General features: G+C 42.8%; 1 protein-coding gene and 1 long non-coding RNA gene across 2 annotated transcripts in view; both read left to right on the top strand.

Annotated features, from left to right (window-relative positions):
* The window catches only part of SPATA48 (spermatogenesis associated 48), a 66,186-nt gene extending 43,675 nt beyond the window's left edge, over positions 1-22,511 (top strand). The window contains exons 6-9 of the mRNA XM_043464237.1: positions 7,950-7,991; positions 9,334-9,441; positions 19,600-19,707; positions 20,827-22,511. Of these exons, the coding sequence (XP_043320172.1) occupies positions 7,950-7,991; positions 9,334-9,441; positions 19,600-19,707; positions 20,827-20,950 (382 nt within the window). The 3' untranslated portion in view covers positions 20,951-22,511. The remainder of the gene's footprint in view (positions 1-7,949; positions 7,992-9,333; positions 9,442-19,599; positions 19,708-20,826) is intronic.
* Positions 637-2,906, top strand: LOC122438057. The gene is made up of 3 exons (XR_006268436.1): positions 637-1,016; positions 1,958-1,964; positions 2,896-2,906. It is a non-coding gene; the product is annotated as an uncharacterized LOC122438057 (long non-coding RNA).
* Positions 22,512-23,053: the final 542 nt, after the last annotated feature.

The raw sequence follows: 23,053 nt of genomic DNA, 5'->3' as shown, positions 1-23,053 counted from the left end.
CAATTTGCAATCTATACAAGTCACAGAATGTAAAGTCTTATTAAATTGTAGGTTCCCTATGGCTGTAACAAAAGGAAGGGGAACACAAGCTTGTATAAAATATGAATGATTATAACGGAAGGAATAGTTACTGTGACTATGACTGGTCCCTGTGAAATATCCAGTCCAAGTTCCAAGTTTTTCAGTACTTGCAGCAAGTTTCCAGATGTCCCATTGTTCAGGCCCAATCCATTTATTAAGGACAATTCGAGGGCGAGGAGGTGCAATTCTGCCGTCAAGCCAGCCAAGGAGTCCTTTGTCATGGAAGTGTTCCGTTGAACTGTTGGTAACCTTCCACGCTATTTGAGTAACATAATCACACATAGTACTGTTAATATCATCTGAGCAGTTAGAATACCACATACCATGGGGTCCCCAATCAACAATGGTGTAATTGGCCACAAACATTAATTTCCCTGATTTAGCTGGACATCTATCCCAATAAACAGGAGTATATTTAAAGTCCTTAAAAGTAAACCCCTTACATTCCAATTTTTGTCCTTTTCCTAGAGTTTTGGTAGCATTGACATGGTTCTCATAAAAGGACAGGGCAGTAAACAGTCCAAGCAATGTGCAGAAGTTCTTTTTTGGAGGCAGGACGAAAGCCCACATTGGTCGACTAACATTAATACATAATTCCACTGGGCCCATTCATAAAGGAAGGATTTCATAGCCTAGAGAAATGTTAATTAGTCTTCCTTCTTCCTCAGGATGAGAGGGCCCCCTCCAAGCTCCAAGGAGGAGGCATATGTACTAGTCATTAGTGGATACGACCAGCCCTGTATCTGTCCATTCTACAACCTGCAATAAAGGGGGGTTAGGTATATAAGCCAAATAAGTGTGGTTAATCAAGTCAGCCTGAGCGGGGGAAGCAAAAGCAAGCAAAGCAAGCATAGCGACAAAAATATTTTCAGGATTCCGAGGCATTCCCTGTTGAGAAACCAGATTTTCAGCTTGATTAGTAAGGGTCTTTATCTGTCACCAAGTAGGGAGATCATAAGGTCAATGACGTAGAGGGCGGCGCTTCTTGGAAATTTTTAAAGCCGCCGTGGCTTGTACTGGAGTCTCCTCCTCCTGGGGATTTTGCCGTTTCTTCTCTATCTTGAATGCCAGTGGCTCCCCTAGGTCAAATCTTCTGAAGAGGGAGCCAGCTGATTTCGTTGGATCCTTCTGGAGAAATACAAGCATACGTCTTTCCCTGTAATATTAATTTTCCAGACTTCCATTGTTTAGTCAACCTGTCTTGATACCAAATGGGCAGAGGAAGGGAGGTATCCTTCAATGCCTCAAAATGTTTTTCTGCTTTTGTCAAAATATCTCCTTGCGGTAAGTTTAAAAAATTTAAAACAAAGCTGTATTAACAATAGTTATAGGATTAAAGAATATATTACATTGGAATCTAGTAAAGTCTGCTCTGGATAAGGAAGATAGAAGTATTCCTGTGTATTCCCCCTTTTTAAATTTTATTTGTAGTTTCAGTGTGTGATGTGCTCATTCAACTATGCCCTGTGCTTGTGGACTATAAGGAATACCTGTAATATGTTTAATAGAAAATGATTGTAAAAATTGTTTGCATTGCCTAGAAATATAGGCAGGGCCATTGTTATAGAAATAGGTGTTCCCATTATTGCAAAGCAAGCTAATAGGTGGGTTATAACATGTCGTGTAGCTTCACCTCGGAGAGGTGTGGTCCATATAAAAGAAGAATTTGTATTGATTGAGACATGTAAGAAGGAAGAGGGAGAAAGTTCGAGGCAATGAGTTACATCCATTTGCTGTAGTTTACTGGGTTGTAATCCTCGAGGACTGATACCTTGTGCAATGGATCAAAGATGTAGGGGCCTACAAGTAGAGCAGTTATTAATGATTTCTGTAGCATGTCGGTATGGAATTTTCCAAATTTGGTGTAATGAGCCAGCGTTATTGTGTAATAGAGCATGTTGCTCTTCAGGAGTAGCAAAATAGACAAGTTTATCAACCTGTTCATTGCCATGAGCCATAGGGCCAGGAAGACAAGAATGTGCTTGAATATGGGTAATATAAATGGGGGAAGTGCAGTTCCTAATTATAGATTGTAGTTCAAGAAAAAGTTGTTGGATAAGAGATTGATTAGAATTTATGGTAGAAGTTTCTATATTTCTTAATACAAAAACTGAATATAAGGAGTCAGAAACTATATTAATATGATAAGAATGTAAGTGAATAACCTGAATGAGAGCATATAATCCATTTTGTTGAGCAGAGTGAAATTTAGTATAAAAGACTTTATATTCTTTGAGAGACCAGAATGAGGCTTTGGCGTTTTTAGTCCCATCTATATAGAAAACTTCAGCTTGAGGTATAGGTTGTGATGTGACAATGTGAGAGATAATAAATTCAGTATTTTTGAAGAAATTCCAGAGCTTGTTAGAAGGATAATGAAATGAAATTTCTCCAAAATATTCCAGAAAGGCTATTTGGAAATCAGTAGAAGTTTGTAATGCATTCTCAAATTGAGATTTATTAATAGGTACTACAATTTTATGAGGATTGGAGCCAGTTAGAGTCTTAGCTCTATTTCTTCCATTGATAATGATTAGAGTGATCAAATCAAGATAGGGTGTAAGTGACCTTGTCCCTTACAAAATGGGTATAGATCCATTCTATCAGGTATTCTTGTTGGGTAAGGAGTCCTGTGGGACGATGGAGAGAGGGGAGTATAAATAACTCTAGAGGTAAGTCAAGTCTAATATGAGTAAGAAACTGCTTTTGCAATTTATTTTGTACTAAACAGAGTTCCTCTCATGCCTCTTGGAAAAGTGAACAAGGGCTATTTTAATCAGGATCTCCTTTTAAAGTGTTAAATAAATTAGTCAGTTGATAATTTGCAATGCCTAAAGAGGATCTAATCCACTTTATATTGCCTAAAAGTTTTTGAAAATCATTCAAGGTTGATTATTTATCAACACGAATCTGTGTTAGTTGGGGAATAATACGTTGTCTACTAACAACAAATCCTAAGTAATAGTAAGGTGTAGATGTTTGAATCTTTTCAGGGGCAATGATTAATCCAGAAGGTTTTAAGCATTGTTGAGCTATGTCAAACATCTGCTGAGTTTCTAAAACAGATAGAGCTGAAAACAATATATCATCCATATAATGAATAACAAGAAAGTCAGGAAATTGTTTTCTTACAGGTTCAAGGGCTTTGGCTACGCAATATTGACACATGGTGGGAGAATTCATCATTCCTTGAGGGAACACAGTCCATTGATACCGTATATGAGGCCTGATATGGTTAGGATAAGAAAGAGAGAAAGCAAATCTCTCTCAGTCTAGAGGGTGTAAAGGTATAGTAAAAAAGCAATCTTGTAAATCTATGATAATAGTATGCCAGTTTTGAGGAATAGTGGTAGGTGATGGAATTCCTGGTCGCAATGCACCATAGGTTTCATAGTTGTATTAACTTTTCGAAGATAGTTAAAAGACGCCATTTGCCAGATTTCTATTTTTATTACAAAAATGGGAGAATTCCAAGGAGAACAAGGTTCCTCAATATGTTTTAATTTCAGTTGTGTATCTATAAGTTCCTTAGCAGCCTCTCGTTTCTCTTTTGTAAGGGGCCACTGCTTTGTCCAAATAGGCTCATCAGTTTTCCAAGTTATTTTAATAATTGTACTTTTGTTAAATGAGCAGTGGCCCCTAGGAAAAATGTGTAATATATATTTGAGTTTGCCATTGCATAAGTAAATCTCTTCCTATTAAATTAAGGGGTGCATCTATCACATAAAGTCAAAATGTTGCAGGCTGGCAACATTATATTTGGATATATTTGGGTATATTTGGACACTTTGATAAACCTCTTGTACTTTGGTTTGAGATACCCCTGCAATTTGGCAAGAAGTTCTCTGTGTAGGCCAAGATTTGGGCCATAAATGTTTGGAAATAATAGTAATATCAGATCCAGTATCAAGAAGACCAGAAAATCTTTTGCCATTAATTTTAATATTTATATTTGGTCATGCATATTCAGATACTATTGATGTCCATAAGAATTGCTTTTGATCTGTACTACCAAATCCACCTGTCTGTATACCATTAGAGGAGTTAAAGAAATGTAAGGTAAAAGAAATAATTGGGCAATTTTGTCCCCCTTTTTGAATTGCCATAGTATCTGAGATGACATCATAATTTGAATTTCTCCCTTATAATCTGAGTCAGTTATACCAGGGTGAACAGTAATTCCCTTAAAAGTCAGACTAGATCGGCCAAGTATAAAGCCAAAGGTTTATAGGGGTAGGGGTCCATAAAGTCTGGTAGGTATTCTAGAAGGGACTGCTTGAGGAAAAATAAGAAAATCATTTAGGGCTGGTATATCGATGGCAGCACTGCCAGATGTTTGAGAGAAAAGATGGAGTTTGCCCCTGGTTTTTGTTGATGGGGACCCAGGGAGTCCCCATCTTTGAGTTTCCCGAAATAGGATTTCCCTCAACGTCATATTTAGATCAACATTCTTTAGCCCAATGTCCCCCCTTATGACAGCGAGGGCAGACTCCTGGAGGCTTTTTAATAGTTTTAACTTTTTCTATGCATTTTTTAGGGCAATCCTTTTTTAAATGGCTCTTATCCCCACAAACAAAACATCCTTCATTCCCCTTTTTAAAAGCAGCAGCCATTGCTTCTGCTAACATTTGCATTTTCTGAGTTTCTGATCCTAAGTTGCCACAAGCCTTCAAATAATAACATTCCCAGTCTTACAAATCGAAGTGATGGCCCTTTGACATTCCTGATCAGCATTCTCGTATGCAAGCAGTTTTTCTAACTGTGCTCTGGCTTCCTCTCCAACAACACTATGGGAGATAGTAACTCCCAGCCTAGCTAAAAAATCAGCATAGGCTTCTTGTTAGGCCCTTGTAATATCTTTGTGTAGCTACCTTTAGGTTCCCCTTGAGGAGTAATTCGATCCCAAGCTTCAAGGGCAACTTCTTTCAATTGCTCATGCAACAAAGGAGAGCATTGTGTCTGAGCTTCCACCAAATTGAATTGCCCCATACCGGTTAACATTTCAAAAGTAATTGGGTTTTGGGGATCACCAGCTCAAGCATTAGAATTGGCACGATCTCCGGCCACATCATGAAACCACATTATCCATTGAAGATATTCTCCTGGTTTAAGAAGAGCTTTTATCAAAATTCACCAATCATAAGGAATAAAATTTCCAATAGAAGATGCCATAGCGTTTAGAAGTTCTTTAGTAAAATGTGAATGAGGGCCGTACATAGTTAGAGCCTTTTTCATTTGTTGCATGTGAGAAAAATCAATGCCTTCATATTGAGGTATTAGTTGTCCTTGAGCCTGAATATTTCTTAACACAGGAAAGGCAAAAAGATCATCAGCCTCAGAGACTTGAGACTGCAAAGCCAGTAAATCAGAAAGCCTTCGCCGTGAAGGAGAATGAGTGGATCGTTCATTTTCATAAATATGAGTGCGTGTTAGGGGTTTATCATTGTCATCAAAAAAAGTATCGTTGGCTTTCGTGTCAAAGAGATCATCAGAAGAATCATCATCAGATTCATTTTGTCCTCTAACTGAGGGGACTTTTGGTTTTGTGCCCGTTACAAGAGGAGGAGGAGGAGCGCTTGGGACAGCCGGAGCAGGGATGGTGGGAAAGCTCTGAAACATTTTATGTTGCTCTAATTGGGCCTTCTGTAAAGTCTCATCATCTAATTCATATTCGTATAATAAGTGTTCCACTTGTTGACGAATATTAGGGGGCCTAGAGTTGCCTTGAAATGGCAAGATCACAACTTTAATGAGGGCCCATAAGGGCCAGAAATCTATTGGGATATTTTTTCCCCATCTTATGGCTTGTTCAACATTCTCTTTAACCAGGTTCCAAATTTCTAAATCAAAACTGCCTTCATCAGGGAACCAGGGATTATATTCAACCACTGTTTGGAGACAAGCCTCTATCTGTTGACGTGAAACTGAAAGTCCCTGAACCTTAAATAAATGATGAAGTAAAGTAGAAAAGTGGTGGGGCTTTCCAGCCGTTTGTCCCATAACCCCTCACTTACCCACCTCCGTAGGTCCTAATAGTCACTCCGTCCGCTTGCCAAGGGCATTCACCACGTCCCTGTTCAGGCGCCAATTGTCACCGTCTTCATAGACCGGGACCTGGGGACTGGAGTCAATGAGAAGAAGAATGCAGGGGACCCAAGTCTCAAGTGAAACAAGGGTACTTTATTTATAGAAATGCATGCTTGTATATCTTTATACAAGGCAGCTCTAGGCAGTAAAAAAAAAACTGAGCAAAAACAGAGCTGAGCAAATAACATCTTCAAAGGGCCAGACTACATTCCATATCCTGAGTAAGAGGGGCATAACTGAATAGATTACCTTTAAGTAAAAGGTCACTGAAGGGAGTCACTGAAAGGAATCCAAGCAGGTGCTCTTTCTCATGATCTCAGTCCTGAGAACTGCATGCAGCTCTGCTCGTTCCTGTTTTCCAGGAACCGATAAGGAATAGAGAAGCCCTGAGAAATGGCACACAAAGGAAGAAAATGGCATATTGGATCCCTTAAAGTTGAACGTCCCCTGACAATAGTGCAACAATTTTACAACTTGCTAAAGGCTTAGAGTATGGTGAACATTTTTTAGCAATTAAGTGTTTTTAAATTGAGATATTGACGTTAGGCATAATACCATTGTACACTTAATGGACTACAGTATAGTATAAACATAATTGTTATAGGCACTGGGAAATCAAAAATTTGGTGTGACTCACTTTACTGGTGGTATTCATTCACTTTTATTGCTGTAATCTATTACCAAGCTCTTAATATCTCTGTTGTATCCCTTTATTTTAATACATACATATATGTGTGTGTATAAATGTGTGTGTGTATATATATGTATATTCAGAAATATATGTAGCTATGTAGGTACACAGGCTCCCCTGGTAGCTCAGACAGTAAAGAATATGCCTGCAATGCAGGAGACGTGAGTTTGATTCTTGGGTGGGGAATATTCCCTGGAGAAGGGAATGGCTGCCCACTCCAGTATTCTTGCCTAGAGAATTCCAGTTACAGTTCATGGGGTCGCAAAGAGTTGGACACGACTGAACAGCTAACACTTTCACTTCCTTTTCAGGTACACATGGGTTCATATACACTCCTACATACATTTGAAGCATGTCCAGCTCCAGAAGGTTGGTTTAAAATGCCCTTCTCCAATAGAAGACATTGTAAGATCCTTGGAGAAATGGCTAATTCTGGGGTTGGAGCAGGGAAAGTATAAAATAAACCCTAAGCTCCTTGAAGTGCCCTAGGTAACTGTAGCCTTGTCTGAGACACCAAACTTCTTTGGGGCATGGAGGCTTTCTCTCCACCATGGAGGGTTACACCCAAGGCTCAGTCAACTCAAATGTCAGCCTTCTTTGTGTCTCTTTACAACCCCATGGACTGTAGCCTGCCAGGCTTCTCTGTCCCTGGAATTCTCCAGGCAAGAATCCTGGAGTGGGTTGTCATTACCTTCTCCAGGAGATCTTCCTAATCCAGGGATCAAACCCAGGCCTCCTGTGTTGCAGGCTGATTCTTTACTGTCTGAGTCACCAGAGAAGCCCCTAAGAAAACTAGAGGTCAACTTTGCCAGTGTAATCATTGAGGATGAAAACAGCAAAGAAAAACTAGGAGAAGAGGCTTTGGAACTAAATCATAGGAGTCAGCAAGGATTTACTCGTCCTTGGCTGTTCTATGTTTGCTTTTCATCCCTTAAAGCTACACCTTCAAGTCTTTTCTGTTTAAAATTACAAACTTTTGGAAGCACATTCCTTTGAGATATATCTGAAGACTTAATAAGAGAAGTACTCTGACAACCTGATTTTTATTAATGTCAGTAACTCAGTCACCCATATTTTCTTTTTTTCTAAGTGTGAGTCCAAGTTCCAGAAGCAAATACATTCCTCACTACACGTAAGTAACATTTCTTAATGTTTTAAAAATTAACTAGATTTACATCTGTATTGTAGTTACTTTCAGCTCACTCATGTTTGTAACTCACTCTTTAAAACAATGTACACTTTCTAGCAGATTTCTAATGTTTTCCTAGCATGGTGCCTGTCGACAGCTTTATCAAAAATGTGTTAAAGATTTTGATAAAAGAAAATGTTAGCACTTTTTTCAGTTTTCCCCAATTGGTTATTTTATGAAATAAAATACCCTGGATACTGCTAATATGAGGTGTTGTCAACCAGAAAGACATTTACACTTGACGTGGAAGCTGTAACGGGCTCACATGCTGAAGGGCAGGAAATGCAACCTCTCGCTTTTCTAAATTTAAATCTGACTTCCCGTGGGTGGCACGGAAGCGCGTCGCCCCCCGCTTGGGTCTTCTGTGCTTTATACTGGAGAAACACCTTGTGTTTTAGCGGTCTTGGGCTGCTGGCACGGCACGGCATAGACTGGGGCTGCTAACAGCAGACGTTTATTTCCCGCAGTTTTGCAGTCTTGACATCAGGGATGGCCCAGGGACAGTCCTCTGCTGGTCACACGTTTGTGTCCACATGAGGTGCAGGGAATGAGGGGCTTATGGGGCCCCTTTCATAAGGACCCTAATGACTCAAGTACCTCCCGCCTCCTGATACCATCACCTTTGGGTGTTAGGATTTCAGCATATACATTTCGTTGGGGGGACACACACATTCAGACCACAGTAACTTGGAACAAAGTAAATCCAAGAAATGGAGGAATCTGGGCCTTTCATCTTTGCTCCCCCACCCGCTCCCTCCCACCCCATTACTCTAGCCTCGCCTGCTCCCCAGCCGAGTTGACTCCTTTTTCTGTGAGTGGCCCCAGAAATGCCTCCAGGACACCCTGTCACTTCCTTTGCTGGATTGGGCCTTCTCACAGGCCCGGAAGGCACCTGCTGGTTTCCCAGAACCCCAGGCCTGTACTCCTTTCCATCTCCACAGGCGCCTCCTCAGCTCTGGGACCCCGCACCTGCCCTGCCCCAGGCCATCTCCAGGCTCCAGGCGAGGACTTGGCTCATGGCTGCAGAAACAGCCTGCTTCTCTGCTCAGAATCACAGGCCAGGTGTTACTCTCACTCTGGCCCAAACCGAAGATCAATTCTTACTCTAAAAAAGAAAATCTCCTTTCTTATTTTTTAAGTCTAATTGTTCCCTCACCGTGGTTAATGTATTACATTTTGAATTTTGATCTGTTTTGGCTAGATTTCCTTTGCAAGTTAGGGTATGTTCACCTATGTTTTCTATGTTTCTAATAAAAAATATAAAGAAGTCTTTTCATCCCAACAGTGGTTGCGTGCAGTCTACAAATGCCGATGACATTGACAACCCCTGCGGAGACATCACATCTCTCGCCCAGCCTCGTAGCTCGGAAATCCTTTATACAAACTCAAGTCGGTGAGTTCCACCTGTGATTATGCCTCTTACTTTATTATTAAGGAAGAAACGTGGTCATAGGCTTTGCAGTGAATGAAGCAATAGAAAAACGGCCTTGAGTAAACAAGTTCCCACCGAATAGTGCAGGAACTATATTCAGTATGTTATGATAGAATCATAATGGAAGAGAATATAAAAAAGAATGTGTATGTAACTGATTCACTTTGCCATATAGCAGAAATTCGAACAACATTCTAAATCAACTGTACTTCAATAATTAAAAAAACAGAGAACAGCCTGGTACTGAGCACAACTTAAGAAGAAAGATACTTGTTTCTTGAAAGGACTATAGTTTCTCACAAAGGAGATTGCAGTTTTGAACACTGACTAACCTGGGTTTACATCCAATGTTTTATGTATGTGTATATGTATATACATATTTGCTTTCACTCATGGAAATACTGAAGCTCAGAAATTGCTTCATTAGGATCATTTACAAGACACACTACAATAAGCTGATGTTCTCTGTGTTTTTTTTAAAAAAAATTGTTGGAGTAGATTTACAATGTTGTGTTAGTTTCTGCTGGAAAGCAAAGTGAATCAGATATATATATAGATATCTATATATCGATATCTATATATTCCACTCTGTTTTAGATTCTTTTCCCATGTAGGTCATTACAGAGTATTGAGTAGAGTTCCCTGTGCTGTTCAGCAGGTCATTACTAGTTATATTCTTCATATACAGTAGTGTCAGTACAAGGGCTTCCCCAGTGGCTCAACAGTAAAAGAATCTCCCTGCCAAGCAGGAGATGCAAGCTCAATCCCTAGAGGAAGAAACGGCAACCCATCCCAGCACTCTTGCCTGGGGATGCCATGGACAGAGGAACCCGGCAGGCTGTAGGCCATGGGGTTGCCAAAGAGCTGGACAGAACCAGCGGCTAAACAACAACAACAGTATGTGTATGTTAATCCCAGTCTGCTGTTTACCCCTCCCAACCCTTATTCCCCAGTCACCATAAGTTTGTTTTCTGCATCTGTGACTCTGTTTTGTAAATAAGTTCATTTGCACCATTTTTGTTTAGATTCAACATATAAGTGATAGCATGTGGCATTTGTCCCTGTCTTACTCCACTCAGTCTGACAATCTCTGGGTCCAGCCATGTTGCTGCAAATGGCATTATTTTGTCCTTTTTATGGCTGAGTAATATTCTGTGGTAAGCATGTACCAAGTTTTCTTCATTATGCCACTGAGCTGTTACACATCACTGCTGGTACACCTTCAGTTTCTGTGATGACTGGAAGGCTTGCAGGAGAAGTCCTGTAAGCCTGTAGTGTGAATCACCAACAGTATTTTAAATGTCAGTTGCTCTGTTTTTTTTTTTAAACATCCGCTGTGCCAAAATAACAAACCAGCTCAGTTTCACATTGGCTGTCCTTCATACCTGTTCTACATCCCCTAATAGTTTTTAATTTTCATGTGTTACACATTCTGACACCCTAATTCTTTTGACTACTTGACCAAAGTAAACTGTTTCAAAAGTAACTTTGGTTTTAAATTCTCTCTATAACTTACTGCATTGAAGAAATAATAGAGTTGTTATATTTCAACCAATAAGAAAGAGAGAAAGAAAAGAAGAAAAAGTACATAAAGTATTCCAGGTACTGTACCAAACACTTAGCCCTCACGTAGCTTGCAAACCTGCAGGGCCAGTGAGCTCTGCACCCCAGTAATGACAGTATAAGGCAGGATGGAGTGAGTCTCCGGGGAAGCAAGTTTAGTGTTCTCGATCTTGGTTGTACGGAGAGGTCACTTTTATCCACAAGCCTTGAAGGCTGTGACGTTTTAGCTGAGTCCTAAGGAAGGATTTATCTGTTCTGATTCTTGCCTAATTTCTGCAGGGAAATGATTGCAATTAAAAGTAGAAATTCGAAAAAAAAAAGTTTAAGAGTGAACATAAGAATAAAGTCAATTGAAAATATTCTTCTGGCACCAAATTTTCTAGTATTTTTCCTTTGAAATATACTTTTGAATTTTGAAGTGTTTTATGAAACATTCTTTCTGAATGTATTTTTCTGGATCACTCTTCATGGAGAGCAAAGAGCAGTCTGGCAGCATTTTAAAAATTGGATGTAGAACATGCTATTTAACTTGAGTAAGTTTGGGAGCATGCCCTTCCACCTCATCTTGATGTTAGTATTTTTAAGAAAAGGAAATTTGAGTGGATCATGTAGAATTGGACATTAACTGTACTTACCTGAATTGGGCACTAGAGGGCCTCCAAGGTTGCAAAGTTTCTTCTTTGGGTGAGGTTTCAATTTTTAATAGAATTTTAATGGAGCATAGGTGGTTTAGTGGTAGAAGTCTCACCTGCCCCAGGGGAGGCCCGCGTTGGACTTCCCACCCATGCAGCCGCGGCATCCCCTTTAAGGATTCCCTGGTGGCCCAGACAGTAAAGAATCTGCCTGCAATGCAGGAGACCTGGCTTTGATCCCTGGGTCGTTGGGAAGATCCCCTGGAGAGCTGCGGCTACCAACTCCAGTATTCTTGCCTGGAGAATTCCATGGACAGAGGAACCTGGCGGGCTACGGTCCATGGTATCACAAAGAGTCGGACATGACTGAGCAGCTAACACTTTCATTCACTTTAGCTTTAAAAAGTTAAAAAGGCTTTCCATTTTTATTATGAGATATAAATACAAAATATGTAGTGTCATATGTAAAATATAAAGAAAAATAACAAGGAAATGCCTGTGTCCCAGGCCTAGCTAAGCAAATAGTGTTTTATTCACATCTTTTAAGCTGCCTGTATATTCCTCACAACCGCATCTCCTGTGTTTACTTCCCCAACCCAGAAGTCATCACATCACTCTTCATGCTTATCCTCTGCTTTCTTTGCTTGGTAGCTTTGCTACATATACTTGAATCTCTAAACAAAATACTGTGTAGTTTCTACAATACCACACTGAGCCAAGTACAGAAGATGCATGCAGTGTGATGTCATCTGCATAAGGTCCAAAACCCAGAAACGCGTAAACTTTACGCGTAAAACCAATAGAGTACCATCCTACTCAAAAGCAAAGATGACTCTCCCTTGGTTTTCTCACCTTAAACTTTCCTAAAGGTAAACATCTTTATGAGATCATCTTTAAGGATCTCCTCATAACCCATGCCACTTAGGCCAGGAACACTGCCTGCCCCCCACCTTTCAGTGGAAGCCGCATTTCAGACAGAGTCAAGGCTACAGACTCTTGGGTTCAGTGGTTGGAATCGCCAGTTTCCCCAAAAGGTGAATGCTTTCAAATGTTCCTTATTCATTGATTTTGTATTCTGGGAACCAAGTCATTTGAGATGCCCAGTGTATTGGTGGTGATTATGCTAATAGTTTTAAAATTAACTTTTAAAATTGTAGAACCGAATCTGGTCATTATAGAAAAACTTACAGAAAAAAATTAATAAAAATATAACTAAACTGTCACATAAAAAGCATAGCTGTTATTAAGATTTTGGCATATTTCCATCTGCATCCTTCATCTTCCTTGTGTGTATTTATACAGCTATGATCATGCTACATATGTAATTTTTACTGCATTCATTTTATAGCATCATCATGGGCACATGTTATTATGAACTCATCATAATTTTTTATTTGTGTAGATCATAATTTTTTTATTTTTATAGATGTACTGTCATTGACTTCCAGGGGGCTTCCTGGTAGCTCAGCCAGTAAAGAATCTGCCTGCAATGCTGGAGACCCCAGTTTGATTCCTGAGTCGGGAAGATCCCCTGGAGAAAGGATAGGCTACCCACTCCAGTATTCTTGGGCTTCCCTGGTGGTTCAGATGGTAAAGAATCCTCCTGCAATGTGGGAGACCTGGGTTCAGTCCCTGGGAAGATCTGGGGGAAGATCCCCCAGAGGAGGGCATGGCAACCCACTCCAGTACTCTTGCCTGGAGAATCCCAAAGGACAGAGGCGCTTTACAGGCTACAGGTCACAAAGAGTCAGACATGGCTGAGCAACTAAGCGCAGCGCACACAGCACTGCCTGACTGTGCACTTAGGTTACATATGTAAATGCTTTCTGTTTTTACTATCATAAATAAGGTCAAATACTTTTTAAGTGAGTCTTTTTCATAACTTGGAGTTATTTACTAAAGGGAGACTTCTTGCAACAGACTATGAGGTCAGAATACATAAACATATTTACAGGGGAACCAGTTTACATCCAGTGTGTGTAGTCACCCTTCAGTGCTAGCATTTAAGCTCACCAAATAGCGCCTTCTTTTCCTTCCAAATGTGCTTATTATAAAAACAATTCAACTATACTTGTAAAAAGCAAAATACCTCTTTCTTTCATTCTGTCTCAGTACTGAAAGTTGATGCATATTTTAGACTTTGCTGCCAGGCCTGCGTGAATGTCTGTGTGTAGGCAGCTACACACTGTTGTGTGTGAGGTGGGGAGGGGTGGGGCGGTATAAGATTGACAGGTGCAATGGACATTTTCCTCAGCAGAGGGCAGGGCTGTGGAGAATCCTTTTTAATGGCTATGTGACATTCCACTGCCAGTTGTAGTTTATGTGGGCCAAGTAGTTATTGAAATTTTTTCTATTGTTAAAAAGTACAGCAATAAACAACTTCCACATTATCTTTGCACAATCATGCATACATTTCTTTTGGAACAAATCCCTAAAAGCAGAATTCTTGCATGAGTTTTGCATTAAATTTTTTTTTTATTTGGTAGGCATGACCTATTATTAAAAGATATTCAGAGTTAAGGAATTCAAGACAGTAACTCAGTCTCCACTGAAGTTCCTAACTGTCTCACTTGAGCCTCCTTTGGAAACCAGAATCCACAGTAACCACTAGATTCAACAGGAGTTCTGGAAGTTCAGGGAACTGAGTAGGAATTTAAAAAAAAAAAAAAGATACAAAGTCACTCCTCACTTACAATCTGTGTCAAGCAAGCAAGGGAAACATAAGGAACCCCCAATTTTTTCCAAATCTATTCTTTATCTTTCTCCTAAATACTAGATCCATATTCTTTGCAAGAGCATAATGAACAGGGTGGAAGAGAAGTTTTTTTTCTGTTAGTACCTATCTTGTGGTTCCACATGGTTTCAAAACAGCAGATCTGTGCTAGTCAGGACCCCAAAGCATGGAAGCTTGCCCTTTCCTAAGAAAAGGGAATGCGGTTTTCTTCTGAGAGGGACTGCACGGGCTGTCACTTCCGTGCGTCTCAGCTGGCCCAGCCCTCCCTGGTCTCACCCGGGAGGACAGCAGAGGGGCACAGGCAGGTGACAGAGCAGAGCCCGCGCCCTCTGACCCACACCCAGCCCCACCACACCCGGTGCTTTCCAGACCACCGTTTCCCAAACCAGCTTGCTGCTTCCACCATGCTGCCTTCCACTAAATCTTAGTCTCTTATTTCAGGGCTTCACCCAGTGTCACATTCACTGTGCCTTTACCTCAGTCATCTCTCTGATGAAGCATTTGCAAATAACAAGGAATTGTCCAAAGTGATCCCAAGGCGGCCATGGGCCGAGTCCTGAGCCGGAAGACGGGACTGCCCTGCCCTCCTGGGTGTGCTGCACCTTTAACAAAATCTTAACCACAGCCCAGCTTCAAGCCAGGCTATGAATAGCAGTTCCTTACATGAGCCCACACTTCTGCCTTTTCAGAGAACTTTCACATCGACTCTCTCATTTGTTTTTCAAAGTAGTGTGATGAGGCCAAAGGTGGGGGGGCAGGCTCTCTCCCCACTTCACAGATGAGGAGGCTGAGGCAGAGCAAATGATTCAGGAGCCCCAGACACTCATTTTGTGAGCAGTTAAGAGAACAGTGCTCCCACTTCCCGGGGCCGCTCCAGCCAGTGACTGCTTCCTGGGGCCTCAGCCCTGCTCTGGTCGGGGCTGTTGGCTCATTTCTGTGTCCCCCTTTGGATGGAAGAGGTGAAGGTTCCCTGAGAACAGAGGGAGAAAAGCATGTCCTGTAGAGCATGATGATGATAAGAGTGAAGCTAATTCCTGAGCAGATCCTGGGGCCACAGCATCTCATTATATTCAGGGACACACAACCCAGTGACCAGAACCACTCTGGTGCTATTTGGACTTCTCAGCTGCTCCCTCAGCCTTCCCTCCCCTTTTCCCCACCTTCCCAGGCCTGCCTCCTCCTCCCCCTACTCTTGCACTAGGCCAACACTTTGCCCAGATACCCTGGCCCCACGCTCCCTGTAAGGGAACTGTGAATTTCCCCACCCCGACTTGGGCAGAGGTGGTCCAGAAAGCCCCCCATCCTGTGTCCAGGGCCACAGGGCGGGGTGCCACACTGGAGGCAGATGCCAGCCCCAACACACTCAGCGCAGCATCTGGCTGTATCCCTCTCTGATGCCCCTGCTCCTAGTTTGCATCAGCCATCTTTGCCCAGTTGGGTTCTGTAAACCTCTAGTTGTACATTTACAAAATTTCCTCCTTAATGTGAAAGCGATCAGGAGCCTAGCCTGTTTGAGTTCTGCTAGATCTGTACCTGACATAGAATAGCTCTCGATAAACAAGGGTCCAGGTGACTTGAACTTGCACTACACTTAACCCAGAATAGGTGCCGCTCAGCTGGAAGCCTGGGTTTCAGGGCCTTCTGGGGCCCCTCAGTTCCATCACCTGCCAGCTCTGTTGTCTCTGGGCACATGACTTAGACTTGTTCTCAAGCCTCAGTGCCCACATCTATCCCATGGCATGGTCCCAGGACCAAGGACATGGAGTGTTGTGAGATTAAATAAATCAGCCCATGTAAGTGTCACAAAGGGTATGGGCTCCTGAGGATTAGTGGGGTCTGTGGCACAGATGGAGAGCATGTTCATGCTGGAATTCTCACCCATGTATGCATGACTTATAACCTACATATAACATGGTTTCTCATCCACATATGCATGACTTGTAACCTACATATAACGTGGTTTCTCATCCACGTATGCATGACTTATAACCTGCATATAACATGTTTTCTCATCCACATATGCATGACTTATAACCTACATATAACATGGTTTTCTCCATGTTTCCTTTATTTTTCTATTTTTCTTTTAATTATATGCCATCTGGGCCCCTTTTTCTAACTGATTTACTAAACTTCCTTATATTTCTCAAGTTATTTAATTTCTATTTTATTATGCTTTGTTGAGCAAAACCAATTAGTTATAAACTTAGGCAGTAATTTATTCAGTTACCCATAGTGGACCAACCCTAGGCTTATTTTGGGAATCTGGTGCCAAAGAAGGTGTTCAGAAAACTAGCAACTATGGAGCAAAGACAAACATGAAGACCACTTATTTTTAAATGGGTTCCTGCTTCCCTTAGCTTTCCTTAAATGAGGGAATGGGTCTGATCATACAGCTGACTTGGGAATTCTCTCAGAGCCTGTACTTTTCAGTGTCTTTCATCTGAAAAACCTTATCACCCATCAGCCACAGGTCTATTGAGCGTCCCCCAGAATCTGATCGCCTCTAGTCTTGTTGCACTTAAGATGGAAAAAAGTTCCCCTTTGTTGTCCCTGAAAAAGGGTTAAATGGAATAGATTCTAGAAGCAGCGTGGGTGAGGACTTTCACTTTCAAATATGTGGCAGTTTATTATGCAACTGCATTCATTTCTCAAGCCCAAGCATCTTATCACTAATTCAGCCCTCTAGTTCATGTTTGTTATTTTTAGATATGATGTAATATAATATCATTATTATAACATGATGTAGAATACTATTTAACATCAATAACCTGTATGCCACAGGTAAATCACAAATAGTTGGATGGTGTTTTAGATCCAGCCCTTCTTGAGCTTCCATCTTTGACTTCTTAGTGCTCTGATGGAAGGCTGTGACCTTAGAGGCATTTTCATCCTGCAGGTGTTTTAGAGGCAGTGGAAAAAAACTCTCACACAAAGGAAGGGGGTTTCCTTCATAACATGCATGGAACCTTTGATGAATTCGGGGAGAGATATAACACATGAATGACTTTGCCCCACTTTTTGTTCCCACTCTGACATACAGCTGCAATTATAGGAGAAGATTCCAAGAAATCCTGAAGGGTCCTGCCTAGAATTTGGCAGCGGTGGTTCACTCACCCAGGTCCCTCCAACAAAGCTGAAACCTGAAACAGAGACTTCCAAACTTGACTGCACATGAGAGTTATCTGGAGAGATGAAAAGAAAAAAACACAATTTCCAGCTCACAGCACTTACTGATTAAATTAGCATGTCTGGTGGGTGGGAGTCAGGCGTTGGTACCTTTGAAAAATCCCCGAGTTGTCAGGCGCAGCAGCGTTGGGAAACCGTCTTACCTCTGTCCAGCTGCCTGTCCTGGATCAACTGCATTCTTCACTGCCAGACCGCTATTTCATACATTTCTTATTTCTTTCAAATCTTGTATTCTGACTAAAATTAGTTGAGCACCTACTAAGTGCTAAAGACTTGCCAGCTGCTTTTACCTTCACTGAATCGCTCTGATCCCAAGGGCCCTGGGAGGCCGCCCAGGGCTCTCCCCACTTCATCTCACAGCTGGTGAAGGGGTGGAGGCAGGCCTGGCTCCCTGGTTTCCCAGCCTCACTGTACCCATTAACTTGCACCGCTCATTCTGCTGTGGCCCTTGATGTGCTGCCCTTCCCTTTGTCTGCATCGGTGTCCTCTATTTTATTGCCTGAGAGCCAGCTAGTCACAGACTGATGTGCTTGGAAGAGACACAGAATGTTCATCGGTGCAGGCCCTGCCCTCTATAGTCCTGTCCCCTCATGTGCTCATGCCATCACAGAATCCATGCCCGGAAGGATCCCAGAGCACCTGCCTGCCCACAGACACAAGTGGGATCTGGCCTCCCTCTCAACTGCAGCCTTGAGCGTGGTCCTGTCAGCCTTCTCGTAGCTGATGCAGCAGGGCTTCCAGGGGCTGAGTCTGTGTGCGGGTCTGCGAGTCGGCAAGCAGAGTCAGAGGCCCAGGTCTGAGGCCCGGCCCCCGAGCGCTCCCATTCCCTGCCTGCCCGTCACCTGCCGCTGCATATGGGTATCCTCTCTGAAACTGTTTTGACAGTTCCTCCTGCCGTTAGTGGTGCTTGGAGGTCTCCTTGTCTTATTGGACGTGTGGACGGGATGGGATCAAACCAGGGGCCCCTCAGAGGAGCAGACCCTGCGCCTCCCATGGGACTCAGGCCTCGCTGCTCCTTACCTTGTGTCTGGGCAACCACGGAGGATGAGGGCCCTTGCCGAGGGATGTCACGCTCCCAGAGGAGGGACCAGGGAGTGGCCGGGGCAAGTGGACCTTCCTCTCCTTACTGTGGCACCAGCAGGACCCTGAGAGCTGCACTTAGCAAAGAAGGGTGTTATTTGAAGTGCCCTGTGATTGCAGCGAGCACGTTTCTGCTCTTTGAGATACCGTCTCAACCTCACGTCTTCCCTCGCGCCTGGGGATGAGGTCCTCTGTCTCGAAGCACTTGGACTGGCCCCACCTCTTCCTCAGGAAATGATCCATGGAAAGGGTTTTGTATGCTGTAAAAATGTCAAACAGTAGTTATTATTCACACACTTCTGAATTACCCATTAGAATATTTGTTTTGGATGTTTGTTTGCCTTTATCAAGAGGAATTTCATACCCACATTGAAAAACCTGCCATACATTCTTGTGTTTTTCTTTTACTGTCTCTGGAGGGAAAAGGACCAGGAACACAGAGGAGTATGCGGAATTGAGCTAAATTTCATAAACTTTATGAAGTCAGTACATTAGTGGTGGTGAGAAAGAAGTGTTATTTAAGAATCATGCTTGTGTGTCCTCCAGCATTGCAGTCGGCCCCACAGAGCTCTGCTTAGGAGCCAGGTCTGCTTTTTGGTAAGGAAGCATGTCTGCCTTCATTAGGAAACAGAGCTCCATGGTGGATCAGGTATGTAAAACACATGCAAATTCAAACAGTAGAGAAACATGGGCTGGAAATAAGTTTCTTCAGCCCGAGGCAAAGGCTGTTACCTACTCATCTCTGCCCCCTGCCTGCACGCTTTCCTGTCTGGCAGTCCGACTTCCAGACCTTAACGTGGGACAAAACCTTTAGATTGTGTCCTTCTTTATGTTTTCATAATTGGGTGCTGGTGACCGTGACTCTTTCAGAGATTGTTGTGTTCATTTCCTTTCTTCCCCTCTTTTAACTCTTTCCTTTAGCTCTGCAAATATTCCAGGATACACTGGTAAGGTTCATTTCACAGCCACCCATCCAGCAAATTCTGATCGTCCATCAACGACCCCCTCACCAGATTCAGAAGTGCACCAGTAAGTATGAATCCTATTACTCAATGTGCTTGGATATATTGGGGAGGGGGAAATTCTAATGATGATTACTCCATTAAAGAACAATTAAGTATTAGGAGTAAATTCACATTGTTTAAAAAATAGGGTGTCAAGTCCAAAAAGACAGAAGAGTTCATTTTCCCACTGTTGTGGCTAGAAGGCGTGCATTAAGAGATTGAAAACATCTTAGGGGATAGCATCTTAGCCTCTTGGACTCAACTCTGCATACTTATCACCCTTCTGCATTATCCTTAGAACATGCATGGAACCTACTACATGAGACACACGTTCGCTTCTTGTGAATAGCCATCTTACTTTTCATAAAAGACAACATTCTATTAAAAGCCATATATATATATTTAAACACCATTTTGCAAATTGAAAACAGGAGGCATTTGATGGGAGGTTAGTGCAGACTCTATGCTTTGAAGCTGCCAGTGAGAAGCAGGGAGTTATTGCTCATTATATCTCAACTTTGAAAACATTTGATGGAAGTCCTGCCTTTCCAGTAAGGTGACACGGCTCTGAAAATGCAAATGCCCCTTAGCCAGATCCAGAGGCTGGCCTCACGCAAGTATAAGCTCTCGAGTTAGGTCAGTGTGCGTCTGGGAGAGGAAGGACGGCAGTCCCCCAAAAGGGTGCCTTTCCTCCTTTGTTGGTGGAGGGTGGAGAAGCCATTCATTTCTCAAAACCAGAAAGGTTCCTTCTCCAGTCTAGAAAGATGACTCCACCTCTGGGCAGCCTCACACCCTGAGCCCACCCCAGGCTTTGTGTGGTAGCTGTCGGTTACTCAGGGGCCTGCCTGCCCTTCACCTCCTTCTGTCTGTGCTTCCTGTCTTCTTGGCACCAACTGTAGCTCTAGGCACAGGTAGATTTTCAGTCAATGAACTGAAGGCAAATAAATGAAACAAAGGAAACGGTGCTCACAAGGATTAACCATTCCCACTCTCTCTGTTCTGGGCGTCCTTTTTCTCTCTCCCTCTACTCCTATCTCTTTCTCTCTTCATCTCTCCCATATCTGTGTATCATTAGTTGGAGAATATATGAGGTTATGTGTTCTTATTTTATTTCACATGTCTTTTTTTCTCTCCATTTTGCTAGTGTCTTACGGAAAGGAATGGCAGTTGACCTCTTCCGTCACCAGGGGCCGCTCTCCCGAATGGTCACAACGGTGATGCCCTACAATCCCTTCAATAAGAAGGATAAGGAAACTATCAGCTACTGAAAGGGGCCGGCCCTGAGTGACCCCCGAGCCTGGGAGAGGCGCTGGGTTTGGTGTGCTGGGGAGGCAACAGAAGCCAAATAAAGGCACGTTCTCAGTGTGTCTGGCTGGGCCTTGACCAAGGGGAGCTCCAGCTCCAGAACCACGTGGGCGTGGAAGTGGACTGTGTGAGATCCCCCCTTTCTCTCACACGAGGCTGTATTTGTATCCACGCGGCTGTGGATGCCATGAGCTTTCATAAACCTGAGCTTGTTCACCCTGGCAACCCTGCAGTGGGCATTTTGCAAATATTTTACTATTTTATGAATCAGCAGGCTGAGACTAGGAGAAGGAAAATATTAATCAAAGGTCACACAACTCATAGTGGAGTTAGAACTAGAACCCAGGTTTCTGAATTTAGAAACCTTTGCTGCTCCTTTTCATTACAGATCAAATAACCTTCCCTGACTTATTAAAAAAAAAAAACAAAACAACCCAGAGACAGAATGCCTCTTCTCCCAAGAGATTCAGAATGAGCTAGGAATCCCGCAGAACTCCAAGCAAATGTGTAAATCCTTTGGAGGTAGTTTGGCCTTGCTGTCCCCTCAGAAGGGCAAAATCAGATGTTTTTGCTTGAGGATCATGTGTTGCCTCAGCTGACACCTACACAGACTTGGGTGCTGACTGCTGCTCTTCCTGGCTGCTGCCTTCTGCCAGGATACACAGGAAGGCTGCCGTCCACCCTCCTTCTGTGCTATGGAGCTGATCGGCCTTCACAGAAAAGTAATGGCTTCACCTGAACCCAATCTCGCAGCCTTAATTATTTTCAGAAAAGAGCAATTCTGTCAAAAAATCTGACCAAAACAAAAATCTTCATCTCTTGGAAGATTCTCACCCAAACACAGATGGGAATGATGAGCCCTGTCCAGGGAACAGATGAATGCAGGGACCGGAGATTACATTTTGCGGTAAACATCCCTGGCAGGCCACTTTGTCAGGAGGCATAGCTGCTCCAGGTCCAAGGCCTTGTTTATCATCCTGGGCCTTTCTGTAGCGGGGCGCCAGCAGCGCCCAATCCTGACGCCCCACAGCTTTTGGTAACTGTTTGCACCCTCCATGCCGCCGACCCCTGGACACCCTTCCAAGGACTGAGCACCTCCAGAGCTGCGCCTAGAAGGACAGTGGCCTTGTCTGCAGAGTCCCGGGACCACCTCCAGGAGAGGTGAGGTGGCAGCTCTTCCTTTTCACTGTAACTAGCTCAGACTTCTCACGCGTAAAGGTCAAATACAAACCGTGCTCACCACAGATCCAGAGTTCTGGCCTGACTGACTACTAGAACCTCTGAGTGTAGTCCTATGACCTGGGTTTCCATGGTCAGCAGTTCAACTGAAAATCATAAAAATCAAGGAAGAGATCTGCAGGGATTTCCATCTGCTCATCAAGTTCTGAATTGGGTCTTGGTTTATTCCGACGGGCTGGGAGCCAACATCCCTGTTCCTCCTCAGGGCAACCTCTCCCCAAGAGGCCTCGGCTCCTGTCCCCAAGCTCGGTCTTTCTGACAGTTACTGCCTCAGCTTTTATTTATCCCCAGGGATCACACACACACACACACACACACACACACACACACAACCTATGCGGTTTTGTAAAACATAGGTGGAAAAGAGTGTCAAACATTACTAAATAATTCACTGGGAAGAGAAAATGCATTCTAATGAGTTTATTCTAGCAAATAAGGATATTACAACATAATATTGTAAAAATATTACATAAGTACTATGAAGATATGACACTCATGGGAGAGCAGAAGAGAAGGTCTAGAAATGGACAGATAAATCATTTTAAACCTGAGCCCAGGACAGATATTTTTTCAATTGATGATACTGTTACGTAGTTAAAATAGAAAGTGTGAGGTGAAAGTTGCTCAGTCGTGTCCGACTCTGAGACCCCATGGACTGTACAGTCCATGGAATTCTCCAGGCTAGAATAGTGGAGGGAAAGGCTACTGGGAAGATCCCCTTCTCCAGGGAATCTTCCCAACCCAGGGACGGAACCCAGGTCTCCCACATTACAGGCAGATTCTTTACCAGCTGAGCCACAAAGGAAGCCCTAGAATAGGAAAAAGGA

The sequence above is a fragment of the Cervus canadensis genome, chromosome 3, assembly GCF_019320065.1.
Source record: "Cervus canadensis isolate Bull #8, Minnesota chromosome 3, ASM1932006v1, whole genome shotgun sequence".
In the NCBI taxonomy this organism is placed as follows: domain Eukaryota; kingdom Metazoa; phylum Chordata; class Mammalia; order Artiodactyla; family Cervidae; genus Cervus; species Cervus canadensis.
Note: the sequence above shows the minus strand (reverse complement) of the source record. Positions and strands in the feature narration are given on the sequence as shown.